This window comes from Boleophthalmus pectinirostris, unplaced genomic scaffold (genome assembly GCF_026225935.1).
Source record: "Boleophthalmus pectinirostris isolate CB_2022bp ecotype Guang Dong unplaced genomic scaffold, ASM2622593v1 HiC_scaffold_13, whole genome shotgun sequence".
Lineage (NCBI taxonomy): Eukaryota > Metazoa > Chordata > Actinopteri > Gobiiformes > Gobiidae > Boleophthalmus > Boleophthalmus pectinirostris.
The window spans coordinates 34,038,150-34,064,028 of NW_026571036.1; the positions used below are offsets into that span (position 1 = coordinate 34,038,150).

At 38.5% G+C, this 25,879-nt stretch overlaps 1 protein-coding gene across 1 annotated transcript in view; it reads left to right on the forward strand.

Moving 5' to 3' along the window:
* Nucleotides 1-25,879, forward strand: part of tshr (thyroid stimulating hormone receptor) — a 35,184-nt gene that overhangs the window by 2,638 nt on the left and 6,667 nt on the right. Inside the window, exons 2-7 of the mRNA XM_020927673.2 lie at nt 8,781-8,852; nt 10,489-10,563; nt 16,800-16,874; nt 17,824-17,898; nt 19,037-19,114; nt 21,552-21,620. Of these exons, the coding sequence (XP_020783332.2) occupies nt 8,781-8,852; nt 10,489-10,563; nt 16,800-16,874; nt 17,824-17,898; nt 19,037-19,114; nt 21,552-21,620 (444 nt within the window). The remainder of the gene's footprint in view (nt 1-8,780; nt 8,853-10,488; nt 10,564-16,799; nt 16,875-17,823; nt 17,899-19,036; nt 19,115-21,551; nt 21,621-25,879) is intronic.

The window sequence follows — 25,879 nt, forward strand, 5'->3', positions numbered from 1 at the left end:
ATTATAAGTGCCATGGATTTGGGCTTGAATAACGGGGAAGATTTTAGTATAGCTTTACCTAATCTTCGGTGCTTAGCAAAATACAGAATAATAGCTGATGCACTGGGAAACAAGGCATTATCTTCTCAATCACGGCATTACTATCTGCTACTGGAATTATAGTCTTGGCTAATGTAGCGAATAACTGATGAAAGGGGAGAGTGCTTTAAGAAGTGAATAGTGTATAATAAAGATCAAGAGCTGCTAAGTGATTTTTACAATGACTTTTTATGAACTGAACTTCTTATGCACATGGTACAAATATATCATAGCAATTTCACTATGTAATTATCTGATCAATTTCACTATGTAATTATCTGATCAGCTTTAACATAAGTCTGATCAAGATACCATAGATCTCATATCAGGACGACCCACATCAATAGTATTACATTAGAGTATATAAAAGTATTCAGTGTGGTTGTTTGTGAATAAAAGAATGGGTCCTTGATAGTGTTATTATTACTTACTATCTTCCTGTACCTCTGCTGGCCTTGGCACTGGTCTCTAGCTGTTCCGTTGTCTTCCCCCAGGCCTGTGCATCCCGCCTCATTGTTCTTTTTAGAGTTTCTTTGGGCCTTCCTTTGCTTCTTTTTTTTTTGTCAGTGACCATCTCTAGACTTGTAGGGGGATTCTGAGTTTGCATTCTCATTACATGTCCCCAATATCTTCTTTCTTTCACTATTTCTAGGATGTGTTACATTTTGTTCCTTCTTCATTGCTGATGTGTTGGAATTTGATTTTAAAGATTATATTATTATACAATACTATAATTTTACTTTTTATACTAAAGACATCTAAGGACTATTGACACTGATATCAATACCAGTCTTGATACCACATAATAATAAAAACATTCTTATTTAGTCAATGTAAACACAATATACTAGCGGTTTCTAATAGATCATGGCCATTCAGGAAATCTTGAATTCTTATATATTTTTATACATTGGATTTTACTTTGTCTTAAAAATTCAAAACAAATACAATGGCTATTAATTTTCTTACCATAAACAATACAGACTTTAAATAATTGCTATTTAACTCACAAAATCGTTACGTTTCTTCTTTAAAGTCTGAACTCAGTTTGAACTATGCTTTAACTGACAGAAGCCTGGCTGTACACATCTCAATTAAAAGCCACAAGCTGATCATTGATTATTAGATGAATTGCACAGCCCTATGAGTACTAGAGTGGGTTGTATTTGTGACACCGGAGCTGCTGTGGTGGAGAGAAAAGCACAGACGCTGTTCTCGTAGCGTGACTCCGGGCTACGTCTGGATGATGCATTCAAATACAATATTTACCTTCTGCTGCACATTTCTCAAACACTTAAAGAGTCCCATTTGAGAATAATTAAGAGCAAAAAGACTTCAAGGAGAAAGGAATCAAAACAGCAATTGTCAGTCTCACAAATACCTCAAAATTGTACGATTGTAGTACTGTGTTGCGTGTATCTGACATAAGCTGTAACTAAGAGTGAAATACCAATGTGGCTACTTGAATGGGAACAGATGAGTGCAAGGATTAATTGTAAAATAACTAAAAAGAAAGAACTATTGTGGGAATTACTGGAAATAGTGTCATTTTTCCCAGCTATTCTATAACAAAGAATCATGCGTGGAAACTGTGACAAGTGTCTCATGTTCTGCTGGTAATATGTGATGGCTTTATTAGATAATAGAGAAGATGGTGTAATGTTGATGTTAAAATGGTACTTGCCAGTAAATTAATGCAACATTTTAAACATAGAGCCTAGACAGTTATAACAGTTAGAGATTCTATGACACATATACATGGAGCTTCTTTAAGTTCCGTTATTGTAATATTCATTTCTTGTTATATAATTAGAATAATGCTGTTTAACTTTTAAGCACTTTACCAGACACTCAAAGAAGCTTAACAGTTTGGCAGTAACTCCAGTACAAAAGGTAGGAGAAGTGAAGGACACAATATTAATATTTACTTGTCAGAGCCGAGATCAAACCATCAGCCTTACAGTGAAAAACAGAACTTTTATTTCATTTTAAACAGTTTGCAGTGGTCCAAACTCCATCCATCAATTTTCTTCCACTTATCCGGAGCTTGGTCACAGGGCCAGCAGTCTAAGCAGGGACTCCCAGACTTCCTTCACCCCGGACACTTCCTCCATAAGGGGCTGGGGCAGGGAGATCTGGTCCAAACCTATTCCTCATTTTATGCTTTTCATAGTTCCAAATATGGTTGGGTGGCATCCAGATTTTTATACTGTTAAAATTTCTCGGGCTTTTACCACGGTATACGGTATTACCTTATTACCAAAATGTTTTAGTGCGACTTTGGTAAGCTACGAAGCCAAACCGCTACAGTCTATGCATATGATGGGCAGACCTGTCATCTCTGAAAAGTTTCACATTTATCATCATCAGCGCACAAGGAAAGAGCTGTTTTTTTCAGCGCTTTATAGTAGAGCCCGACCGATATATCGGCTGGCCGATATTATCGGCCAATAAGGGCACCTGGAGACATATCGGCTATCGGCCGATATGCTTGCTGATATGGGCCGATATTTCACGTGGGCATGTTATATCTAGTTATAAAGCTTAGACTCTCTACATTATGTTCATTTAATCCAATTTGCAGACAGATAAATGTCCTAATATGTGGCTCCGCATCAGTATTTATCTGCGGTGTAATTTGTCTGTGTCTGTGTCCGTACTGTCCCTGAACACACCACCAGAGTGACGTCACTTCACTCGCGTGTGTTTGTTTACACCCGCAGCCGTGCGCAACACTGAGATTATATTCTTTTTCGGACAATCGGTTTGAGTCTGGATTAAAAGGACATTTATTAGTTCAGACTTGTGATGTGGGAGGAGCCTGTGTGAGCGCTGAGTGTTGGAAATACATCGACTTTGAAGCTAGTTTAGGTTTTGTTAGCAATTAGCTGCTGTAGCTCCCACACATAAACAGGCTGTTTTCTATTGGTCTATTGTAAAGTGACTATATTGGCCGTACATTTGTTACTGGACCAGTACTGATATGTAAATGAGCTGTGAATAGACGTGTGAATGATCCACATTTATGCATATAATTAATTGCCGCGGTGCGCAAGTTTTTACGGCTAAAGGCTAATAGCGATAGTTTACTAGCTAGGAGTTATGGCTCGGTCACGATCGAAGCGGCTCTTAGATCCGGCTCTTTGAAGCGAACGATGGGAGCCGTGTTTTCTCTTTTTCTCACTTTTTCTCTTCATGCCGCATGTAGACCCGTAGTTTGACAGCAGCAGCGGCTGAAAACGAAACTTTCAGAAATCTGCGTGTGCATAGGATAAAAAAAGTGCATATTTGGCTGCAGTTCAGCATAAAATGAATAAACCAGGACTAATCTTGGGCTCGAGTGCAGGAGAAAGATAGAAACCGAGTTCCGACACTCAGTCCTGGTTCGGTTCTGGTTTAGTCCTGCTTGCAAGAAAACAATCTCAAGAGTCGCTTGGGAGCCGAAAGAGCCAGCTGCTTTAGTGAGCCGAGCCGGTTCTCCAAAAAAAACAAAAAAAAACTGGAATACCCATCACTAGCAGTGACAGTAACAGTAGCTAGAATGTGATGCAAAAATGCCATTAGGCCAATCTACTGTATGTAAATATGATGTAAAGAGTCAAAATAACAATAAATGTTGCCTAAATAAACCCAATTTAGAATCCACTAGAGCCAAACCTAAGTTTTTTAATCAATTCAAGATTTACAGTGAATTTTTACATCACTAAATATATCGGCGATTATATCGGCTATCGGCAGCCCCAACTCCCATTATATCGGTTTCATACCGGCCACAACAAAATCCATATCGGTTGGGCTCTACTTTATAGTTTATGCAAATGAGCCATGTGGTTTTAAGTTTCGTTTCTGTAAAATGTAAACAAATGTGCGCCTGAAGCCAAAATGCTGCCAAATTGCAGAGGTACAAGTATTTTGGGAGACAACTCACTTGCCGTCTTGTCTTGGTTTCCCTTATGAGCGTCACGTGACAATGGAATGAAACTAATAGAACATCATCTCCCTGCGCAGTTAAAAGAAACATTATAGACCACTATTGTTTTAAATGGTGATCGCATTAAATTGAAAATACAACCATACATTAATTTGTGCTGAGCAAACAAATTTAGGTACCAATAAATTATAAGATTATATTTGGTCCTTATGCGCTGCAGATTTTTTTAATGATGGTAATGAAAATTATACCGTTGCTACTTTTTGATACCGCGGGATACCGTAATACTGTATTACCAACCAACCCTAGCTCCAGTGACCAGTGTGAAGTTTTGCTTTGATGGTAAGCACAACTAGCATGCTAACTCGCACTTCCTGATTATCTGACAAAACCACAGACAACACACAGCTGACTTATTTTGGCCTCATGAGCAGCCTATACCATACATCTGTCCTGGACTTGTTTTGCTCAAATACATGGGGAAAAATTGGATACATGACCTTTAATCTTCTTCATTTATTTCAATGGTATTTCAGAGTTGTCCATCCATAACCGCTTTGACCCATCAACCCCTCATTATACATCAAAACAAGCCTGTTCCCATATATGACCCACAGCTTGTTGTAGCTCCAATACCAACACCATTTTAAATCATGTGGCTTCTCCCCACTTCAAACTCAATTTAAGCCCTGTTTGTTTACACGTCTGCTTCTCAAATTGAAGTCGTTTTTTTCATTGGGGTAAACTAGCCACGCTTCAGCCCTTTCTCTTTTAACTGTGATGTAGGCCTGCTTTACGTCGCCATATTTGTTTGAATTTGTCAGACTGTGTACGCTGTACTCGCTAACAGGCAAACTGACCCCCGTATTTGAGCGTGGCTCGCTCTGAATAAACCTATTGTTCCCCCTGATCAGGCCAAGGTGCATAAACACGGTGGCTTCAGTTAGCACGTTTGGATTTTACACCTGGTTCTGGGTTGCTGGCATTAGAATGGGCACACAATGTTTTAAAATTGGATGGCTTCAAAGATAACATCACATAGTTTCACGCATGTGGCTGCCATTTTTATGAGGGAAAAGTCAAATTTGACACCATCTAGGCCAGTGGTTCTCAAACTGCTCATTCAGGGAGTACGTGAAGATTAGTTGAATTTAGAGTTATCTGAAAGGCACACTGTGTACATTTTTGGTTGAGGGTCTGTCACCTGCTTGTTTCTATGGATATGTCATTGCTTTGCCTTGAATGTTCCACAGTATGACATTAAACGGCTTTGCTTTACATTTATTCAATTACAGGTGGTTTTAGTAGCCAGGCTGGCATCACCTAGTGCCTCTGCTCAATTTCATTTCTCTCCAGCGACTAGGTCAGGAATCAGAATACACTAGATGGTTGTTGGCAACGATTCCCGACATCGAAGATTTAAAGCAAAGAGAATGTTTGGTGAATTTTATCAAGGGGAAAGACATTATTGGCCTTCTTCCTACGGGATTTGGGAAAAGCTTAATATACCAGTTAGCCCCGTTACCGACGCATTACATACGTGACGATCAAATAGCAGTGAGTGGTTAAATTTAAAAAAGTACCCGTCGAGCGAACAAATTCTAATGCTGCGAGGTCAGACGGTTTCCAAGAAGTGAAACCGGCTGATGAATCAGGCTGTGGTTTTATAACTATGCTTAGAAAGACAGGCATTCTGACTGTGAGTGGGGTTGCCTCTCCACAGATCGGACCTGTAACTTGGTCTGGTTTGGTCTCTATGGTCTCTAACATCTCCATAGAGAAAAGCATTTGACGGACACTCCACCAGAACAGTTACACAAAGCACCTTTAAAGTCTTCAAAACGTGAAAAACAGAACAAGTTCCTTTTAAATTGTTTGCAGCAGTCCAAGCTTATTCTTCGCATTCCTAACACATTCCTAGCATCCTAATTATTCACTACAATGAGGTTTTAAGCACTTTTCTCAAATTTCAGAGGCCAGAGAAGTTTTGTCGTCACAGTAATCCTACAGGTATGATAACAGCACACCAAGCTTACTTCCTGGTTCGCAGACAATAAAAACACTTTATAATGACATGCAGACTGTTCAGAGTGGTCTCATTGTCACCCTAAGAGCTGCTTTGACAATACATCTGTACTAGGGCAAGACAAATTTAACTTTATTACATGAAAAATAGGTACAGTCTCCTTTTTTCCACATGTTTCTCTTCATTTGGATTAATCCTTGCTTAGAACTGGTACAGAAACTGTGTTGTCCTATTTTAGACCTGATTTAGCCCAGTTAGACCTAGAATAGTCCAGTTTCAGACCTGGTTTAGATTTGGTGGCACTTGGAATGCCAAATATTTCTCTTTTAGATGGCAACTGAAGAGAGACATTTGAGAACCACTGATCTAGGCAAATGTGTTAGCTAATTTTAACAGCCTACTTTCTTTAGGATTTACAATGTGAGTACAACTACAGTAAATGTATACATTTACTGTCGATATGTTTAAGATAATTTATGTGCTACTTGGTCACAATGGTCATTTTTATGGTGTGCTTCTTTAGGATTTACCATTTTAATTAGCCAACTTAAGAGTCTATAAACACCAGGCATATTTATTAGCCACTAGCCAGTGATAGCAGAGGGTGGCTTTCTCTGTCTCTGCTAGAATAAAAGGGAATCGTTCAGTAGTTGATGTATAATTAACACTAAGACAGATAAGAGTGTTGTCCAGCATGCAAGCAAGTTTACATTTTACATTTTTTAGGTGCACTGCACAACTTTTCTGGTGGAGGATCCGCTACCTGCGTGTCCCCATGGAAATGTTATTACCTTGCCTAAAATGTTCCGTGGTATGACTTTAAACATTTCCTTCTAGCATTTACAGTATTCATTACAGGTGTTTCTGTTGCTCAGAAAACACAATCCTTCTGTGAATAGGGGCAACTCTCCACAGATGTGAATTCTAATATAGCGTAATGCTCGGACCAGCTTGTTTTTCTCATAATAGGTTTAATTTATACCAGGGGTCACCAACCTTTTTGAAACTGAGAGCTGCTTCATGGGTAATGAGTCATACGAAGGGCTACCAGTTTGATATGCTCTTCTGAAATAACACGTGTGCACAGTTTGCCTTTAGTTACACATTATTAATAATGATTCATGATAATCATCTATTTGAAGACACTGATCACGTTCATGATTTCTCACAATAATTATCTACAATAACAGCAAGGTGGGAAACAGATATCAATATTAAGTGCAGTGTTAGCAATTATCATCATTGCTTCTCTGAGTGCGTTTAAATGCACATCAGTATCCCAGTTACAAATGCACTATCCTGGTTACTTGACATAATCTTACAAATACAAGTGCAAAAATGATATATTTACTAAACCAGGAAAAATACAAACAACCATGAGCTCCTTTAGCAGAGGAAGCCTGGGAGGTTCTAACCAGCTGTAAGGAGCTCTGAGGTATCCCACAATCCACTGATCCATGTTTCCAAACTCTATTGTAGAAGTTCTGCACTGCAGCAGATTCTTCATTAAAATCTTCTGCATAAATAAACTCAACTTTACAACATATAAACCATAGCCATTATAGAGCCACATCAGCCCGTTTGAGATTATAAAATTTTTTATGCAGCTTTGCCACATTTGTTTACATTTTACAGAAATGAAACTTAAAACCGCACGGCTCATTTACATAAACTGTAAGCCCTAAAATAAACAGCTTGCTCATCTAAATGGCTTATCTAAACTTCATGTATAAGGAACATATTTTTAAGATATTGTCATTTTAAATCTATGTAAATGAAGGCTGATTAAGAAAGAATAGCAAGAGAATAATATTACATTTTAGATGCAGCGCACTAATGAGTTGTGCTATATTTAGAACCACCTAGGTCTGCGGGCGACTCATGTGGTCCTTGGGGGGTGACCTGGTGCCCACCATGTTGGTGACCCTGATCTATACTGTGGAACATTCTAGACAAAGCAATAACATTTCCATGGAGACAGCAGGTTGTGCCACTAGAAATGTTACGCAGTCCACCTTTAAAACCTGGACTATATCCTACATTGCTTGTTGCATTTTATGGTATGACACTCTATGTAATTTTGTTAAGTGTACAAGTCCCCCATTATAACCTTGATTCTTAAATATTTCTTTTTAATTGGTCAAAGCAATATTTAACATGTCCAACTCTATGCATGTATCCAATCATTAATTTCATGCTCAGTTCAGTTACACGTGGCCTGGTCTGTGTTTGGGCGTCTTGATCTGATCTTGATCTTGAGCTGTGATAGTTTAAATTGGAGTTGAGCTACATTTTAGACATGCCAAGTTTGGACCTGGTGTTATTTTAAATATGTTCTGGGTTAGTCCTGGTTTCAGACTGTTTGTGTTTAGGATTTGGATCAGACCTGTATTTGAAAAGAAAAAAAAAAATAGTGATTGCTTGGTTCTTCAAATTACTGTTACTTTCATTTAAAGGTACACTGTGTAAGTTTTCTAGCACCGAGTCTTTCAATGTTATGTTATTGCTTTGCCAAGAATGGTCCACAGTATTCTATAAACTATCTTTCAAATTTTTACTGATCTGATGGTGTCACCTGCTTGTCTCCATGAAGATTGCTAAGGGTTATGCCATTCTGCAGAACATTCCAGACAAAACAAGAACTTCTCCTTAGAAATAACCAGGTGGTGGATGTGACATAGTGCACCTTTAATGAATGACACAGTAATTCAGTGAAAATGATCACACCTTTTCCATGTGTTGCAGATATCTTGGGGAGACACATCTTCCGTCAGTGCCGACAGATGTCTTCTCACACATGGTCAACATTTCCTGGATGTGAGTTTCCATAAGCTGCCTTTTAATCAGAGACTCTCTTCATCTTTCTTCCTTTACACCTGTGCTTCTTCTTCTGCTGAAATCCTGGACCCCTCTCCCCTGTTCCCTATCTCCAGTCCCTGCTCCAGACTCCCACCCAAGCAGAGGCAGATGATGTGCTCTGCTTAGTATCAGTCCTGGCTCACAGTCACAGCTGGAAGCGCTAATGCGTTCCTGTGAGAGGAATGTGGCCCTTGCAGCCGCAGCGGTGCTTGGACATGGGCTGGGGGTTTGAGCAGTGTTTTTGGGCTGGTGCAGACTGGAGGAGGAGAGTAAAATATACACAGAGCCTCTCTGGGTAAATGTCACGCAAGACAGACAGCTCAAGTGGAGGGAGTTTCTCTGGAAGTTTCTTTGGCCGCAAAATGGTGCCTCAAACTCTGGTCTTGCTCATTCTTTAGATTAAACAATAAAATGATTCAAAAGTGAAAGTGAATATTAGATAAATAAAATATTGTATGTATGTATGTAGTAGATTTTTAAAAATACAAATTTGTTTGATCATCTTGGCTATAATGAAAGATTTATGTTCTATCTGGGAAAGTAGATCAAATTTACAGCTGCAAAATAGGGCCATGATTAAAATATAAACGCAAGTTCAATAATGGAGTAAATAGCAATGCCATGTGTGATTTTGTAAGTTTCACTTTTTAAGTACTTATACAGTATATAACTTATTGTATTCATATTATGATGGCTGACAACTATTAAATAAACTTAAATATACTACTACTATTACTACTATACTACTGCTAGGGATGCACCAATCCATCCTTTTCAGTTCTGATACACATTCTGATACTATGGCTTTAAGGATCTGCCGGTACTCAATATTAACCAATACCAACTGCATTTATTTCTTTTAAACTAAAATAATTTAAGGCAAAACTGATCCAAATGTTATTCCTCTACAGAACAGCTTTGTATATATAGAAATTCAAACACAAATTTCAGGGCCAATTACGACCAGGAAATAGAATATTACATTAATGTCCAACCAGGATTTTCAGTATCAGCAGCGATATCCGAATTCAGTATCGTATCAATCCATCCTAACTGCTACTACTTATTATAACATGAACAAAATACATGTCATATTAATATGCTCAGTTCCTCCTCCAGATGTTCAAATCCACCAAAATGTCAGTCAAATTCCTGAATTAGTGGTTTATTTTGTGAAGTATCTCCCAATTACTCTAAGTAATGGTTTACATGCTTGTCTTTTCCCCTAATAACTCCTCACTTCAACACCAACTTGCTGCTAAGTTCAAAGTTTATTTACAGAGCCGACCATTTCTGGAGTAATAACAAATGTACTGAGTGTGACTGATGACTGGGTAACGTATATGGGGGCTGCATACCTGTAAAATTGCCTTCAACAGGGGGGCTTCAGACAAGGTGGGCTGATAAATCCTGCAAAGAGTAACTAACATAGAAACGCATTTAGAAAAACACTTCTTAGCTTTCCGTCCCCCCATTACTTTTAACAAGTGGGCCATTCTTGCTTCACTCACAGTTACGAAATGACATTATTTGAAGAAATCAAAAAGCGGTTGTACGTTGGCGTTTGATATTAGCGGTGTTTATTTGTTTTCAGATATATCTCGGTGGACACTGCTCTGGAGAGGTTGGAAATGCACTCTTTCTCTGGGCTGAGGAAAATCACCCACATGTGAGTAGCTGACAGAAAATACCACGCTCTTTACTGGCCTCATTGATTAAGCTGTTCTATTTACTCTGAGAAGAAAAAGCATTCTGAATCGTGAAGGCAGCAGTGAAAATGGCAGGGTTTTATCGAATGGTAAAATGGCCCCTGTGCCTCAGGTTGGAGATAAAATTAATCTGATGGCAGAAGTTAATGCTACTATTTTAAACGGCCAAACAAGCACTGTTCTTGTCTTACTTATGGGGTGTGTAATCATGGAGAAAACGGCAGCATTTTTATATTGATTCTTGGCAGTGACGCTGGGGAGGTTCTACATGCATTTTTATGGCAGAATGTTTAGCAGTTAACACAATACAGTGCACACATTAGCAAACACTGACAAAATGTTTTTAGAATGCCTGAAAACTCAAAACAAAAAAAAAACTAAAAAGATTTAAACAGCATGTTTTTCAGGAGCCTGTGTTCAATACGAGCTTTCATGTTTCTGTGTAGGTGTTTTGAACAAAAATGTAAGTGACTAACTGAAAAACTGTTCGCTTGTCACTGTAATTTCCATCACTAAATATTACTTTTTTTGCCCTTGTGTGGCAATTTAAGCACATTGAGAAATTGTGTAATTATTATGTGAGAGGGATTTGTTTAATAGTACAAATCAGCTCGTCTTTGTAGTAGTCAGTTTATGGTTATATTGTGTTGAAACAAATCTCAGGTTAAAGTCTAACTTGAGTAAGAGAGCTTCAGATAGAGCAGTTCCTCCAGTTAGCTTTACAACCCCTGGGAATGTCATCTGCTGTCAAAATATCAGTTTGGGTAATTTGATTAATGAGATTATTTTATGCAGTCAAAGGACGTTGTTGTATTTTGCTTCTCAATTTCACGCTTCATCAAAAATATTAGAGGCCCTATTTTATGTTAAATAGATTTTAAATAATAGGTTTGAAATGGTTGAGTATTTCTTCAGATTCCTTTTCACAAGTTCAAAATGCTCTGTTCCACCAGCTGATGTCATAAGGTGGTGTGTGCTCACTTTTCTCCTAGTTAGACCTGATATACTCCTTAACAGTTGCAATAAACCTGGATTAGATCAGGTAGAACTCAAAAAGACAAATATTAAAGTTAAAGTAGACTTTTTCATCCCCTTATAGTTGATAGTCAAGGTCAGTTAAATACAATCAATTCAGTCTTTGTGTCCTTAGGCAAGACACTTCTCCCAATTTGCCTAGTATGAAAGTGGTGTGTGTGTGAGTGATGGTGGTGGTCGGAGGGACCGATGGCGCCGAGTGGCATGGCAGCCGCGCTTCTGTCAGTGTGCCCCAGGGCAGCTGTGGCTACAATAGTAGCTTACCATCACCAGGGTATAGAGTGAATGAATAACGCTGTATGAATGAATGCTGAATGAATAATGCTGAATAAAGTGTAAAGCGTCTTTGGGGACAGAAATGTCTGTGAAAGAGCTATATAAATAAAGACTTACTTACTTATTTACTGTAAGGCAAATTCGTTCTACAATTGGCCCCTACATATCCAGTTGGCAACCATAGTGTGTAGCTCCTTTCTCCAGATCTTGACCCAGGATCTTGGTCAGAACTCAATCATTCTTTTTAGATGAATGATTAGCCTTTACGTTGTATAAGTAATGATGGAAGTTAATTCTTTAGAGTCATATTATACTTGGCATGTGGCGTGGGGCTTTTCATTTTGAGTAGTGGAGTGTTTAAATGTGCACTATGTACTGTATTTTTCAGGCTAGAAGTCACACTTTTTTCATGGTTTGGGTGGTCCTGTGACTTATACTCTTGTGTGAATTATATATTAAAATTTTCATACTCACAGCCTTAAGAGGGCGCTATAGGCTTGTGTGCCATTATCTGCTACCACTATTACTCCTGTACCACTGTCACTTCGCTCTACTGCGCATGTCTTCTGCATGTATTCTACTGCAAATTGTGAAATATGCAGCTGAAAACGATAATTGAGCAGCAGAAAGAAAGTTTGGAGTGACCAAGAAACTTGTGATGGACTGGGAGAACATATAGGTACGAGAGCACAGCTTCATGGTAACCGGGCGGGTGCACCATGCAATTTTCCTGGAAGTCATTAGATGGATTGACAAAGCATGGACTTGAGTGACTTCAGTGATTCAGAAAGGCCAGAATAATGCTAAATGAAACTGTACAAGAGGTAGCAGCACTCTGTTTACCTCTGGAGGTCGCGGAATTCCTCAGAAGTGACACCAACAATGAAGAATTCAATGGATTTAGTGATTTGGAGTGAGATGAAGAGTTTGGTAAACTTGTTCTGTTGTTTATGCTATAGTTATCTGAATAACTGTTAACAGCCTGTTGCTCTTTATTCTATTTTTATTACTATAACTTGCCTTTCAAGATGAAATGTCGGTTCCTGGTCTCTGATTTTATAAAATTAATTTCCCCCAAAATGTGCAACTTATAGCCTGGTGCGATTTATATGTTTTTTTTCTTCTTCATTGCACATGATTTTGGCTGGTGCGACTTATACTCCGGAACTTGTAGTCCAGAAAATACAGTAACTGTTAGTGCTGTGCATGACTGTATAGCATTAAACGTATCTATCTTACATATCTGAGGAGTTTTTAATCACAAAATAAACTTGAAAAACATCCATTCAAACTTAGCCTGATGCTGTAACGTCCCTGTCTCAACAAAGAGCCAAGATTCAATGCCGTACTGTGGAACATTCCAGGCAAAGCTATGACATCCCAATAGTGACAAGCAAATGTCATACCCTTCATCACAAATATTGCGTAGTGCACACAGACTGTATATATAAACAAATAGAAAGTGAGCATGAGTTTGCTTCTGGTTCCATCGACTCCGGCTCCAATTCACTTTGTATTGAAAAAACGTCGCCTTTTCTCTGGCAGCAAATGGGCTCATAATTTTGGTCCTAAGATGTTTGTATTTACCCACTTTACATAATCCTGGTGTTTTTATTCCACTATTTTGTCCGTAAATCAATTCCAGATTCATCTAATAACTGCCAACCTCAATGAGCTTCATTTGGCTGGAGTTGAATGCTATGGGTGACGTACACCGCCTTCTTTATACAGTCTATGATAGTGCACCTTTAAAATCAGGAATATGATTCAAAATTCCCAAAACAAAATCAGTAAAACTCAAACTGTTTGTGTCTAAGAGGGCGACTCTGATTGAGAAGCGTGCAAATTGACTTGATCCATCCCACTTCATGTGCGCGAGACTCACTTACTCTGCATTTTGATCTTAATTATCCCTGGTTTTTAGTGTCTCTGCCTATTAGTCGGCTAATTCCAGATTTCAAAACACAGACTTGGTGGGTAACTGGAGCTGCTTGCCCAGGGCTGTGTGTGATCCGGAGGTGTATTTTGGATCTCCGGGGCCCATTTGCCGCTGATTGGTGTGGTGTGGTACCATGCAGCAGATAATGGCATCTCTCTCAGGTTTCCCTCAGGGTCAGACACAAATTAATGCTACGCTTCCTGTTGGCGGAGAGGCAGTCGGCAGCTGTGGAGTTCTGGCTGCGTGCTGCTAAATCACCAATTTAAAGAGTTGTTACTTTTTATTGGGAAACTCTTGTACAAAAATGTTCGGTCTGCACTTTATCACGGGTGACAGTGAGTGTAGTGTTGGCGTGTGCGTTTGGCTTCCAGACTTGAGATTTGATTCAGCAGGTTTCTATTGTGAGTTTGGTGGAGTAAAGTTAAATGGAGTTCAGGTCACTTATAGTGCATAGTGCATGGTGTTTCCTGTTTTTATGGTTGTTTATGTCATATTAATTGTAAAGTCTGAGTTATGTCAACAATGTCAAGATGAATTAGTTAAATAATAATATCAACTAAATTATAACTTATTAGGGATATAACGATATCCAAATCTCACAATACGATATTATCACGACATGCATCTCATGGTATGATATTTATTGCGATATTTTGGAGAGGCTAATGTAATTGTAGATAGGACACTTTTTTGCTTTTAAAATACCTTGACAAGATTTTGGTGTGAATTATTTCCGTCATAATCCCAAGAATTCAAGTAAGAAACATATTTCTTCATGCTGTCTGCACTGAAATACATATCTTATATCACATATATTTATAAGCTGTTGTTACTATAAAACCATGCATTTAAGCAAAGGAACTTGTGAGTCGATATATTGTGACAGCCCATGACATTCTGACCACACGATATCACGATAGTTTAGTCAAAACTTAAAGGTGCACTATGTAACTTTTTGGCTGAAGGACCGTCACCTGTTTGTTTCTATGGCTATGTCATTGCTCTGCCTGGAATGTTCCACAGTTCTATCCTTACATTTATTCAATTACAGGTGTTTTTATAGATCAGAATCACTAAGAAAAACAAGCATTCTGACTGGGGGGATTGCTTCTCCACAGATCTGACCTGTAACCTGGTCTGGCTTGGTCTCCAAGATAGATTTAATTCCATACTATGAAACCAGACTAAGCAATAACATTTCCATGGAGAAAAGCATTTGACGAACCCTCTATCAGTCAGAAAAGTAAAAACTAAAAGACACTGTCCTTGATTTTTACGGTCTTAAAAATGTGAACAATATAGCTCTCCATGTCCAGAGATCCAGTCATCGAGGTCCCCGCCTTCGACTGCCACCCTGATCTTCTTGCACCGGTCCCATATGGCTCCTCCCGCAGGTGGTGGGCCCACGGCGGCCCCACGTCGCTCCTTCAGGCTATGCCCGGCCGGGCCCCATTGGGGGAAGGCCCGGCCACCAGGCGCTCACTGTCGAGCTCCCACCCCCCGGCCTGGATCCAAGGTGGGACACCGGTAACGCCAATCAGGGCGACGTAGCTGGCCTCTGCATTGAACTCATCATAAAGGGTCTTCTGAACTGTTCTTCGTCTGACCTGGTCTGGGAGGAAGTCTGGGAGTAACTGCTTAGACTGCTGCCCCCGCGACCCGGATCCGGCCCTGGATAAGCAGAAGAAAATGGATGGATGGACAATATAGCTCTTTATAATTAGCTGCAGAAAGTACACAGTTGATTTATTTTGACCCCAAGGAGCTACGTATACAATATATGGAGCCAAATTTTGCTCATATACATGGGAAAAAATCGTGTACAGGCCCTTTAAGAGTCTGGGTTGGATGTCGGGTTAAAGATCATCTTTTCTCTGCGAGGAAGTAACACCAAAAATCCTAATCCTGACATTTGCTTTGGATCATATGTTCTCTTCTCATACAAGATTTCCTTTTGTTTTCTGAAGATTATTTCAAACAGTCAGATCTATGCCATTGTAATTTTCGTTCTAGTGAAAACATATTGAATTTATGTCTGATATTTTAGGATGCATTAGCTTAAGTCTTGTCTGGCGTCAAAAGAGCTTGTTCGGGGTCTTGTTGGAAGCACGAATACGGTTCACTGAAATGGTGCAGTTTTCTTTGGCTTGTGACCCCAATAATAACTACCTATCTCCAAAATCCACCTAGTTTTACCACTAACACCGCAGCACTGAAGACCACACAGGCTTTTGTCAACTATAAAGAATCAGAGAGCGGTTTATCACATTACAACATGAATGTTTTGATACATCTAATATTGGTCTTGTGTCTTCCAGTGACATAATTTTAGCTTTACAGTGGCCCAATGTTGAAAATCTCACATCCCCACGTGATCTACATAATTAGATTAGAATTTGATAAGAAAAAATACTGGTAGTTATAGCCCTATTGATGTTGTAATGGATGACCGAGTTGTAAGTTTCATCCTGTATTGCTGAATAATATTTGTTTGTATATGCATTTACTATTTATATATTAATTAATAATTGTAGGATAAGACACAATTCTCTACTGGGTCCACGACTCTGACATGTACTAAATAAATTGTGCCGTTTTTAAATTATTTTAGTTAATATTTTTCTTGTCATTATAGCGCTGTGTTTTGGAACTACAACTTGTCAACATGCAACTCTCACACTTTAACCCTTTTCTGTCTAATCCAAATGGAAAAATATGGAAAAACAAATCTCACATTTTTCTCATGTGTGTCCTACATACTACATAGATCCGAAAATAGTGTAATATAGGTCCTTTTCAGAAATTCTTGTTCAGATGGATGCAGCATAGAATGAAACACAAAATACATTTACACAAAAGCGGCTCGACTGCGTTCTCTTCAAATATCAAATACAGTGTGGTTTGGCCTACTTTGATAACAAGGATTGAAATTGTTTTGTTTTTCAGAGAGCTGAGAAACTTAAAGAGTCTGACCTACATCGACCCAGAAGCCTTCTACGATCTGCCAAGCCTCAAATACCTGTAAGCAACTCATCCATCTAGATTCTAGTCTGTTCTCCCTGATAAATGATGATCTTAAAATTGTTTGTCAGAGTCAGACTAACCTTTATAGTTCTTTGTAATTAACAGCATTTTAAGAATAAGAAATGTGCTTGCTTTGGTGCTAAATACAGTACAACAAGTAGCAATAATCATTATAAAATATTAAAAGGCATGCATATTATAAAAGTATTATTAAAGGTGCACTATGCCACTTTTCTGGTGTTGCACTACCTTATTGTTTCCATGTTGATGTTATTGCTTTGCCTGGAATCTATTTATTCTATCTGAAGTATGCATATGTTTTTAGTGCTTTGAAAAACATGCATTCTTACTGTGAGTGGGACCGCCTCTCCACAGATCTAAATTGTGACTTGGCATAGATAAGTTTAAAGTTTGAATTGTTTGAGTAACCCTTTATTATTAGTCTGTCTACACTGAAAGCTCAAAATGCTCTGTTCCACCTAGTGATGTCATGAAGCAGTAGTTTTCAAGTTAATAGCGATGTTTCGTTCAGAAGAGATTTTCAGTTCCTGGGTTGAAATCATCCAAATTATTCTGTTGAAGGTGTATGGAGTTTAAAAAGACACTGGAGCATTTTCTGTATTACCACATGGTGTTACAAGGTGGAACAGCATGTTTTCTGTTTGAGAGAAGAATAAAATACAATATGAAGTAAGACTGCGTGCAGAATGTTGAACCAAGATGTAGATTTGGTTTGTCAGTCAAATCAAAATTGAAGCAAATGGCTCTTCATTTTCTTTGCATGTTTGTTCACTTTCTCACTGAATTCTTGACAAAATAAATGTTGTTTGTTGCATGCTGAAATCTGTTTTTGTATTGAGGCTGCTTCTGTGGTTCCAAGAATACAAATGGTAGGAGATTATTACAGGGTTATTATGTTTGAATATGTTTGTGTGCATTTTTTCAGGGGCCTTTACAACACGGGACTCACGTTCTTCCCACATCTGAGCAACATCAACTCGTTTGACCCAAGCTTCATTTTGTAAGTAAACAAATAATAATAATCATATAAGTTCAAACTGTGATTATTAAAGCTTTCAAGGTTCAATTAATATTTTTATCTGGTCCCCGAAGGGTTGACCAGGTGTTGTATTCACCTTCTGTGTGTGTGTCTGTGTGTCTGTCCACCCGCGATAATTCCGCCATTTATGGACCGATTGTCACCAAATTTTGTACGTGGGTCAAGCCCAATTGCCCAATGCCGCAAACAAAAGGTTGGTGATGATCTGAGGTCATTTGAGGTCACAAGGGTCAATTGAAAGGTCACATCATTATAAAGGATAGGCAATTTTGGCAATTTTTGAACCATTTACAGGCTAAAATATTCATCCAATCATCACACAAGTTGGCACACACATAACTGGGGTATGGGCTGGGCTCCTCATAAGCTGCTTCCGTGGTGATGAACTGCCCCCACTGATGCCTCATGGGGGACCAGGTTGCTATCTCTGATTGTGGTTGTTTAATTATCTATCTATCTTTTTTTTTTTTTTTTTTTTTTTTTTTTTTTTATAATTGCCATTTCACCATCAGAGTAGCATCCAGTAGTATGTAATATGTATGTTTGCATTTGCTATGTAGCTTTTATATTACTAATCTTATACCATTATTATATTCAATGAAAATATATGACTTTTGATGATTTCTTGTCTATTTTGCAACATCACTCAAAATATGTTTATGTCTTTTTTTTTTTTTAAAGCACTGACGCCATGCTGGTCAGATCTAAGCAGTGTTTGTGTTGATGTAATCTTACAAGTAAAATATCATAATATAAAAATCTAATCATATTTAATTCAGAATATCTAAACTAGATCAAAGTCATGACTAAACCAAAACAAGCCTCATTTTTAAAGGAGGACTGAAGCCAAAGTAAAAACTAAACTGAATTTTGATTAATGATTTAAAATGAAAATATAACTTCAGAAGACACTGCTGAACTAAGCCATTTGAGTCATTTGAACTGAAGCACTAGGTTCATTGTTGTCTCTAATTGAATTTCAAAACCACACTTGCATATTTATTCTCTTCTTACCCTCTACTCACCGCTGTCTCTTACAGGGTCTTTATTTTCCCATTTCTAACCAGTTCTCTCTGTTATTTGGTGTCATTTTCTGCAGGGAGATTGTGGATCACCCGTACATCACCGTGATCCCAGCCAACGCATTCCAGGGCATCACGTCTGAACTGCTGACAGTGTGAGAGCTCTACACCAACACCACAAACGCCTTCAAATCTGAGAGATACTGATCAGATTACAGGTTTAAAAATAGAGCCTCAAGCAACAGGGAAAATATGTGTTCCCACTCAAATCCCACTCTCGACAGAATCATCATCAGTAGAGGGGTCAAATCCACTGGCCCACAGGTTGGCAGTACGATTCTAGTTCCCATAGAGGAATACCATTGTTGTGTCCTTGGGCAAGACACTTAACCCACCTCACCCCCAGTGTATGTGTGTGTGAGTGGGTTTCTTGATGTTAAGTGCTTTGAGTGCCTTGAAGGTGGAAAAGCGCTGTATAAAAATGTTTATTTTATCATTTGAAGTGCACTCTAAAACCTCTGGAAGATAAAGAAGATTTCAAAATATATACAGTTGAATTACTTACTTTAAACTTTACTATTTTAAAGGTCTTAAAGGACTTTGAGCTTTAAGCCATTTTATTATATACTCCAGAATTTACGTGCTTAGATTTCAATTTTGTTTCCTTCACACATGGTTAAATAACTTTCTTATTAGTCGTAGTTGTATCTCCTAAGATCAAAATGCACTGTTCCACTACACATACTGGTAGTTTTCAAATGAACAGCTACCTTCTACTTTTTGTTCAGTAGAGATTGGCAGTTCCAGCTCTGAAATCATCCACAGGATTCTAGTAACGGTGCACAGAGTTTCAAAACTCTGTGGAGCACTTTCTTTATTAACACATGACATCACAAGGTGGGACAGAGTGTAGGAGAGAAGAACTCAATTCAATAAATATGCAGGGTTTCTGTGTTAAACATGTGTGAACGAAACAAAACACAACTGCAGGTCTGTTTGTGATGAGGAAATAATATTATAACATAGATCTGAAAATAGCGTAACACAAACACTTTCAATTAGCCATTTTGAAAATGTATTTATTTGGATATTTTGGATTGTTTTATTTTTTTAACCTTCTACTTCTAATTGTTTGGCTACACTTTCCCCTTCTGCTGTAAGTAAGCCTGTAGTAAATCCCCATATCTCATTACTCTCTATAATAACCAATAAAAGAAAGAAATCTGCCAAACTGAATCCACGCTGAAAACATGGCCTCCTTGTGAACTCAACAGGAAAGGATTGCAAAACAAGTACACACATGGACACAGAAGAGACATTCGTGAAGGGGCTACAGGGATAAGAGGAAAAGGAGTTGGTAGAGAGGACATTTTACGAAGAATTTAGGAGATGTGACCACAAAATTAGGGTGAAGGACAGGCAGACAACCTCAGTATTAATGTAATATGTTGCACAAACACACATATTTTCCATTCACTACATTATGGTTTTAATGCGAGGCCAGACCGAGTGAACGCTGTGCTGTCAAACTCAATCACATGACAAAATTAGACAGGAAGCATCATGGTATCCCCAACGCAAATCTATGCATCATGTAACTTTTCCAGTGGAGGCTTCGTCAAATGTCATTCCATCAATCTCCATGGAGATGTCATTGCTTTGTCTGGAATGTTTCACAGTATGATATTAAACCTTTCTATCTTCATGGAGACAAAACCAGACCAAGTTACAGGTCAGATCTGTGGAGATGCGATCCCACTCACAGTCAAAGTGCCTGTTTTTCTAGGTATTTATTAGCTATAAAACCACCTGTAACTGAATAAATATAAGGTACAGCTGTTTAAAGTAATACTGTGGAATATTGCAGACAGAGCAATGACATATCCATAGAAACAAGCAGATGATGGATCCTCAGTCAAAAAAGTACACAATGTGCCTTTAACTGTGTTTTGGTGAAATGTGTGGTCCAACCTGTCATAGGACCTGCAACTTCTGATTATTATCAACGGGATACTCCAAAAACACAATTGATATCATCCATCTCTATGTTCTAGATCAGGGTTCTCCAACCTTTTTGCCTCCAGTGATCTACCTTTAAAAAATGAAAATATCAGAGAGTTATTAATTTAGGCGGTCGCAGGAAATATATGAGTATATATAAGAGCCACAGTAAGCCTTAGCTCGGGTGCAGTTAATTGCCTATAAAACAAACCATTATCCATTTATTAGTGCACAAAGTCAGGCATCACAATTATACATTTACAACAGCATTTAATTCATCCCATTTTATTTATTCAGCACAATACAAATAATTTAGAAATCCCTTGGTGAGCTACTTAGAAGGTGGTACTGGTAGTTCCTGTGCTGCAGGTTGTGGAGACCCCTGTTCTTCTAATCATGGCAGGACTGCGTTCAGGAACAGTTAAACAGTTAACGATTAGAAGTCTGGCAGTTTGAATTTAAATGTTGTGTTTTCGTAAGTCATTACTGAAGGAATTGAGAAGTAAGAAAAGTGCAATATAAATCCACAGTGAAAGTTTCAGTTAAAAAGTTAAAACTAGAATGTGGCTGATAGTTTCTGTTTTGTTTCAGGGCGTTGTTTGGAAATGGCTTCAGAGAGATTCAGCATCACGCCTTCAATGGAACCAGGCTTGAACAAGTGTGAGTACAACAGTATGCAGCAGAGATGGGACAAGATCTCATGTCACATGATCTTACGTGATAACATTGCCATAAGACTACACACATGAGAAAAAATTATCTTGTGAGATTTTTTTTCCCTATTTGGATTGGACAAAATAGGGTTAAGTGCTGGTGAGTTGCATCTTATGGCTGAATCCCATTACACCCCTTGGCCATACCACTTTCCCCTACCCCTCCATTTTGTGCATTCACGTGTAGGGGTAATATAGGGGTGTCCCAGTTATCGTTATGGCAGACGGGTAGGGGAAAGTGGTAGGGCTATATACCCCTTCAAACAAAGATTTTTCAGAGGCACATTGCAAGCGGTAGCCTCATTCATCAGCCGGTTTCACTTTGTAGAAACTGTCTGACCTCGCAGCGTTAGAATTCATTCGCTCGACGGTAGGCGGGTACCTTTTTATTTAACAAATCGTTGCTATTTGATCATGACATATGAATGCGCCACTAACAGGGCTAACTGGTATATTAAGCTCTTCCAAAATCCTGTAGGAAGAAGGGCAAGAATTTCTTTCCCCTTGATAAAATTCACCAAACATTCTCTTTGCTTTAAATCCTCGATGTCGGGAATCGTTGACAACACAGAATGTCTGACTCTTCACTGACTGGCTGGTGCCCAGACTCGCACTTTCGGGGTTTTTGCGAACCGCCTAATGTATTCCGATTCCTGACCTAGTCGCTGGAGAGAAATGAAATTGAGCAAAAGCACTAGGTGGCGCCAGCCTGGCTAACCAGACGGAGGGGTATGAGCAATTTCCGAGAATGTCCTGCAAATCACTGGCAAGATGGCTGCTACCACGGCCACAGAGACCAAAGAAGTTCACAAACTGTAGAAGGCATGTTGGATTTCTGGCAAAAGCTCGTCACATCTGCTTATGTAAAATCTGGCGGAGACTACTGGTGACGTATGTGATGTTTGACGTATTATTTAACCATTTGTTGATGGGGTGTCCCAATTCGTAGGGGTTTACTTTCAACCCCTACCCCTTGTTGCTCAGTTCAAGGGGCATGGGGTAGCGGTAGAAATTAGAAATTGGACTGGCTCTTTGAGAAGCTGTAGTTCCAAAAAGCAGTGTTAGAACCAAAATATTAAATGAACCGATGATAGATTCTGAAACCAACTTTGGGAACTAAATCTCATTATTTATATAATCTTGTGTCTTGTATTATCTTCTGGAAATGATGTCTCATCCCACCCCTAGTATCAAGAAATCAATCAAATGAATGAACACAAATGTACAAACATATTTTTACACCAAACAGCATATAACTTAAAATTATAACAGATGATTAAAACACACATTTGACTGCTTTATTGAGGCATATTTGAATTGTGTGCATTCTTACCACAAGTGGAGTTGCCTCTGCGTAGATCTTCCCTGTTATATGTCCGGTGGAATCTCCATGGCGACTGCAAATGAATCATAAAGTGACTCATATAAAATGTTACAAAATACTAACCGCCACCTCTTAGACTGCATGTTGTTAGATATAGTTCTTACGATGCTACTGTCTCCTCTTATAGCCACACTAGCAGCATTCACACTTGTTTAACCAACCCTGTCCCGGGGCACAAAGTGTTTTTTATTCTGTTCCGTGTCGTTCCGGTCTTTCAGGATACAGAAATGAGCGGATTTAGAGGTTTTACATTTTCTGCAAATGGTTGGTTCAGTATTTGGTCTGGATGAGATTGCTCCTGACATCTGGCATGTGTATTTCCTTTCGTCCAAATTGCACTACAAAAGCAGCAGGATCACAGCTAGTCTCTGCGGGCCGTCTCGTGTGTACTCCAGTGCAGACCTAAGCCCAGCTCTTGATTACCCCGCTGTGGTTCTCATGGGAAAAATGTATCCAAAAAAAGTGTGCCCCCCTGTGCCATATACACGGGGACACTAAGTTTTTTGTCACCCTAGAAATCAGTTTTATGCTTGGTTTGCAAAAGATAAGTTTTGGATGTTATGTAGATCAGGCTTGTCACTGAGATATTATACAGAGAAGTATGCTGTTTATAGGGATGCACCGATACCGTTAGCAGATCCAGAATAATTTGGTGGACCAGGCTGATTTTGATTTCATGATCAGCAGGCCTGTCACGATAATTTCGGTAGCAACTTATCTTTCAATATGAATATGAAAGCTGAGATTTATCGTGTGTGTTTCTGCACTGTGATGAGATATAAGTTGTAGAGGGCAGAATAAATAACTTCCATGACTTATTTTTTATGACTTCATTTGTTGCAGCTCACTGGAATTATCTTGTTTTCTGTCAGTGGCATAAAGTAGTTTCAATATTATTGTTCACTGCAGTATTTCACTGTAGCATTATATCGTGCTTCAAAATTCGTTATTGTGCCAGGCCTAATGATCGGTTCAGCCAATATCCTGGTTGTATTCTGATGTATCCTTATTTATATCCTGAATGTAATAAGATTATCTACAGGCTGATCTTTAAACTTATTCATGCAAAGCCGTTCTGTAGTTATTTGCAGGATAAAAAACATTTACATTTAACACAAGTGGATCTATTTCGTAATAAGTGAACAAATATTGATTTAAAGCAGGGGTGTCACACTCAAATTCACAGAGGGCCAAAATTTAAAGCTGGAACTAAGTCGTGGGCCAAGCTAAATATCTATTGAAAAATGTCACCAACATCTGCATTTTTTCTTTTCTTTCAAGATACTTTATATAATGTTAAACCTTTTCTTATTAAAATAAATGTTTAATAAGAGTTTTGCTTAAACACTGAATCCAGAACAAGCATAATATAAAATAATAACAAAATTTTAAATAAATGATGTCTCTATAGCCTATCTGTAACCAGCGGGCCAGCTCTAATACATATCTGATATGATCTCGCGGACCAAATATAATTATATCACAGGCCAAATTTGGCCCCCGGGCCTGAGTTTGACATCTCTGATTTAAAGAAATAAATGCCTATAGTGTCGCAATTGGAAAAACCTGAAAAGCTGAAATGGTGCATACTATTTTATACACCTAAACAACTCTACTTACAAAGCAACAAAGGTTATTGAACAGTAGAACTCATATTAAAGTTCTAAGCAATATTTGGGTGATTTTTAACTGTTTTTGTAGACCTCAGTGCCAATGGATGAGTAATATTACTTTATACAGACTCCATTAATCTGTTTGGTTAGTTATTTTGGTTTTGGAGTCAGAAATTTTATCCAGTTATTTATTTATTTTATCTAAAAACAATCACAGCTGCCCAAACTGCTGTGCAAAAGCAGTTTAAAGTGCAGTCTGATAAAACTGAACATGCAAAAACAAGATAAAACTAATGCAATACAAATGTTCCACCCAGTTTAAAAGCCAGTGGACACAAATGGGTTTTCAACAAATACTTACAAATATTTGGAGATTTGGCTGCTCTAATACCCAGAGGAAGACCAGAGGAGTTGGAGAGTCTGGGACCTGCTACTGCAAAAGTCTAGTCGCCTCTAGTCTTTAGTCAGAACCTTGGATGTTATTACTTGTTATTAAAGCATTATTATTTATTTTATTTGATAGACTATGTAATACGTACGATGTGTAATAATTTAAAGGTCCTCTGTTACGCAAATTTGACTCATGAAAGATTTAAGCCATGTTATAATGTTGTTAACTGTTGTTATCTGGAGTTGTGTCTTGTTTTATTCACACATGTTTGATGTTTGTTAGGCTGTCTACATCTCCAAAGCTCAAAATGCTACGTACCACCTTGTGATGTTATGAAGCTGAAGTTTTCAAGTTAACGGCTACATTTTACCTTTTGTCCAGTAGAAATTTTTTATTCCAGGGCTGAAATTATCCAGCTGATTCTAGTGCACAGCTTGTGTGAACGAACAAAACCCAACTCCAGGTATGTTTTTGATGAGGAAATGACATTATAACATAGACCAGAAAATAGCATAAAATGAACTCTTTAAATATGCATAAAAAAACATTGGTATTGGTATCAGATCTGAACAAAAATCACTGGTATCGCTGCAGTCTATCTTTAATAACAGTGTAAGTGAATGACCAGGGAGTCTCACCGCACAGATGTTTGCTTTGGCCTGTGGAGCTCTGAGGTGAGAAGTGAGTCAAACAGCTTGTCCCGACCAACACAAACTCTCCTCTCTCCGCTGTGGTCCTTATTGGATTTAAGAGCTATGGGGAGATGTGGCGAGTGTGTTTAAGAGTTCACCGGACTGTCTTTCATGAACCGAATTTGA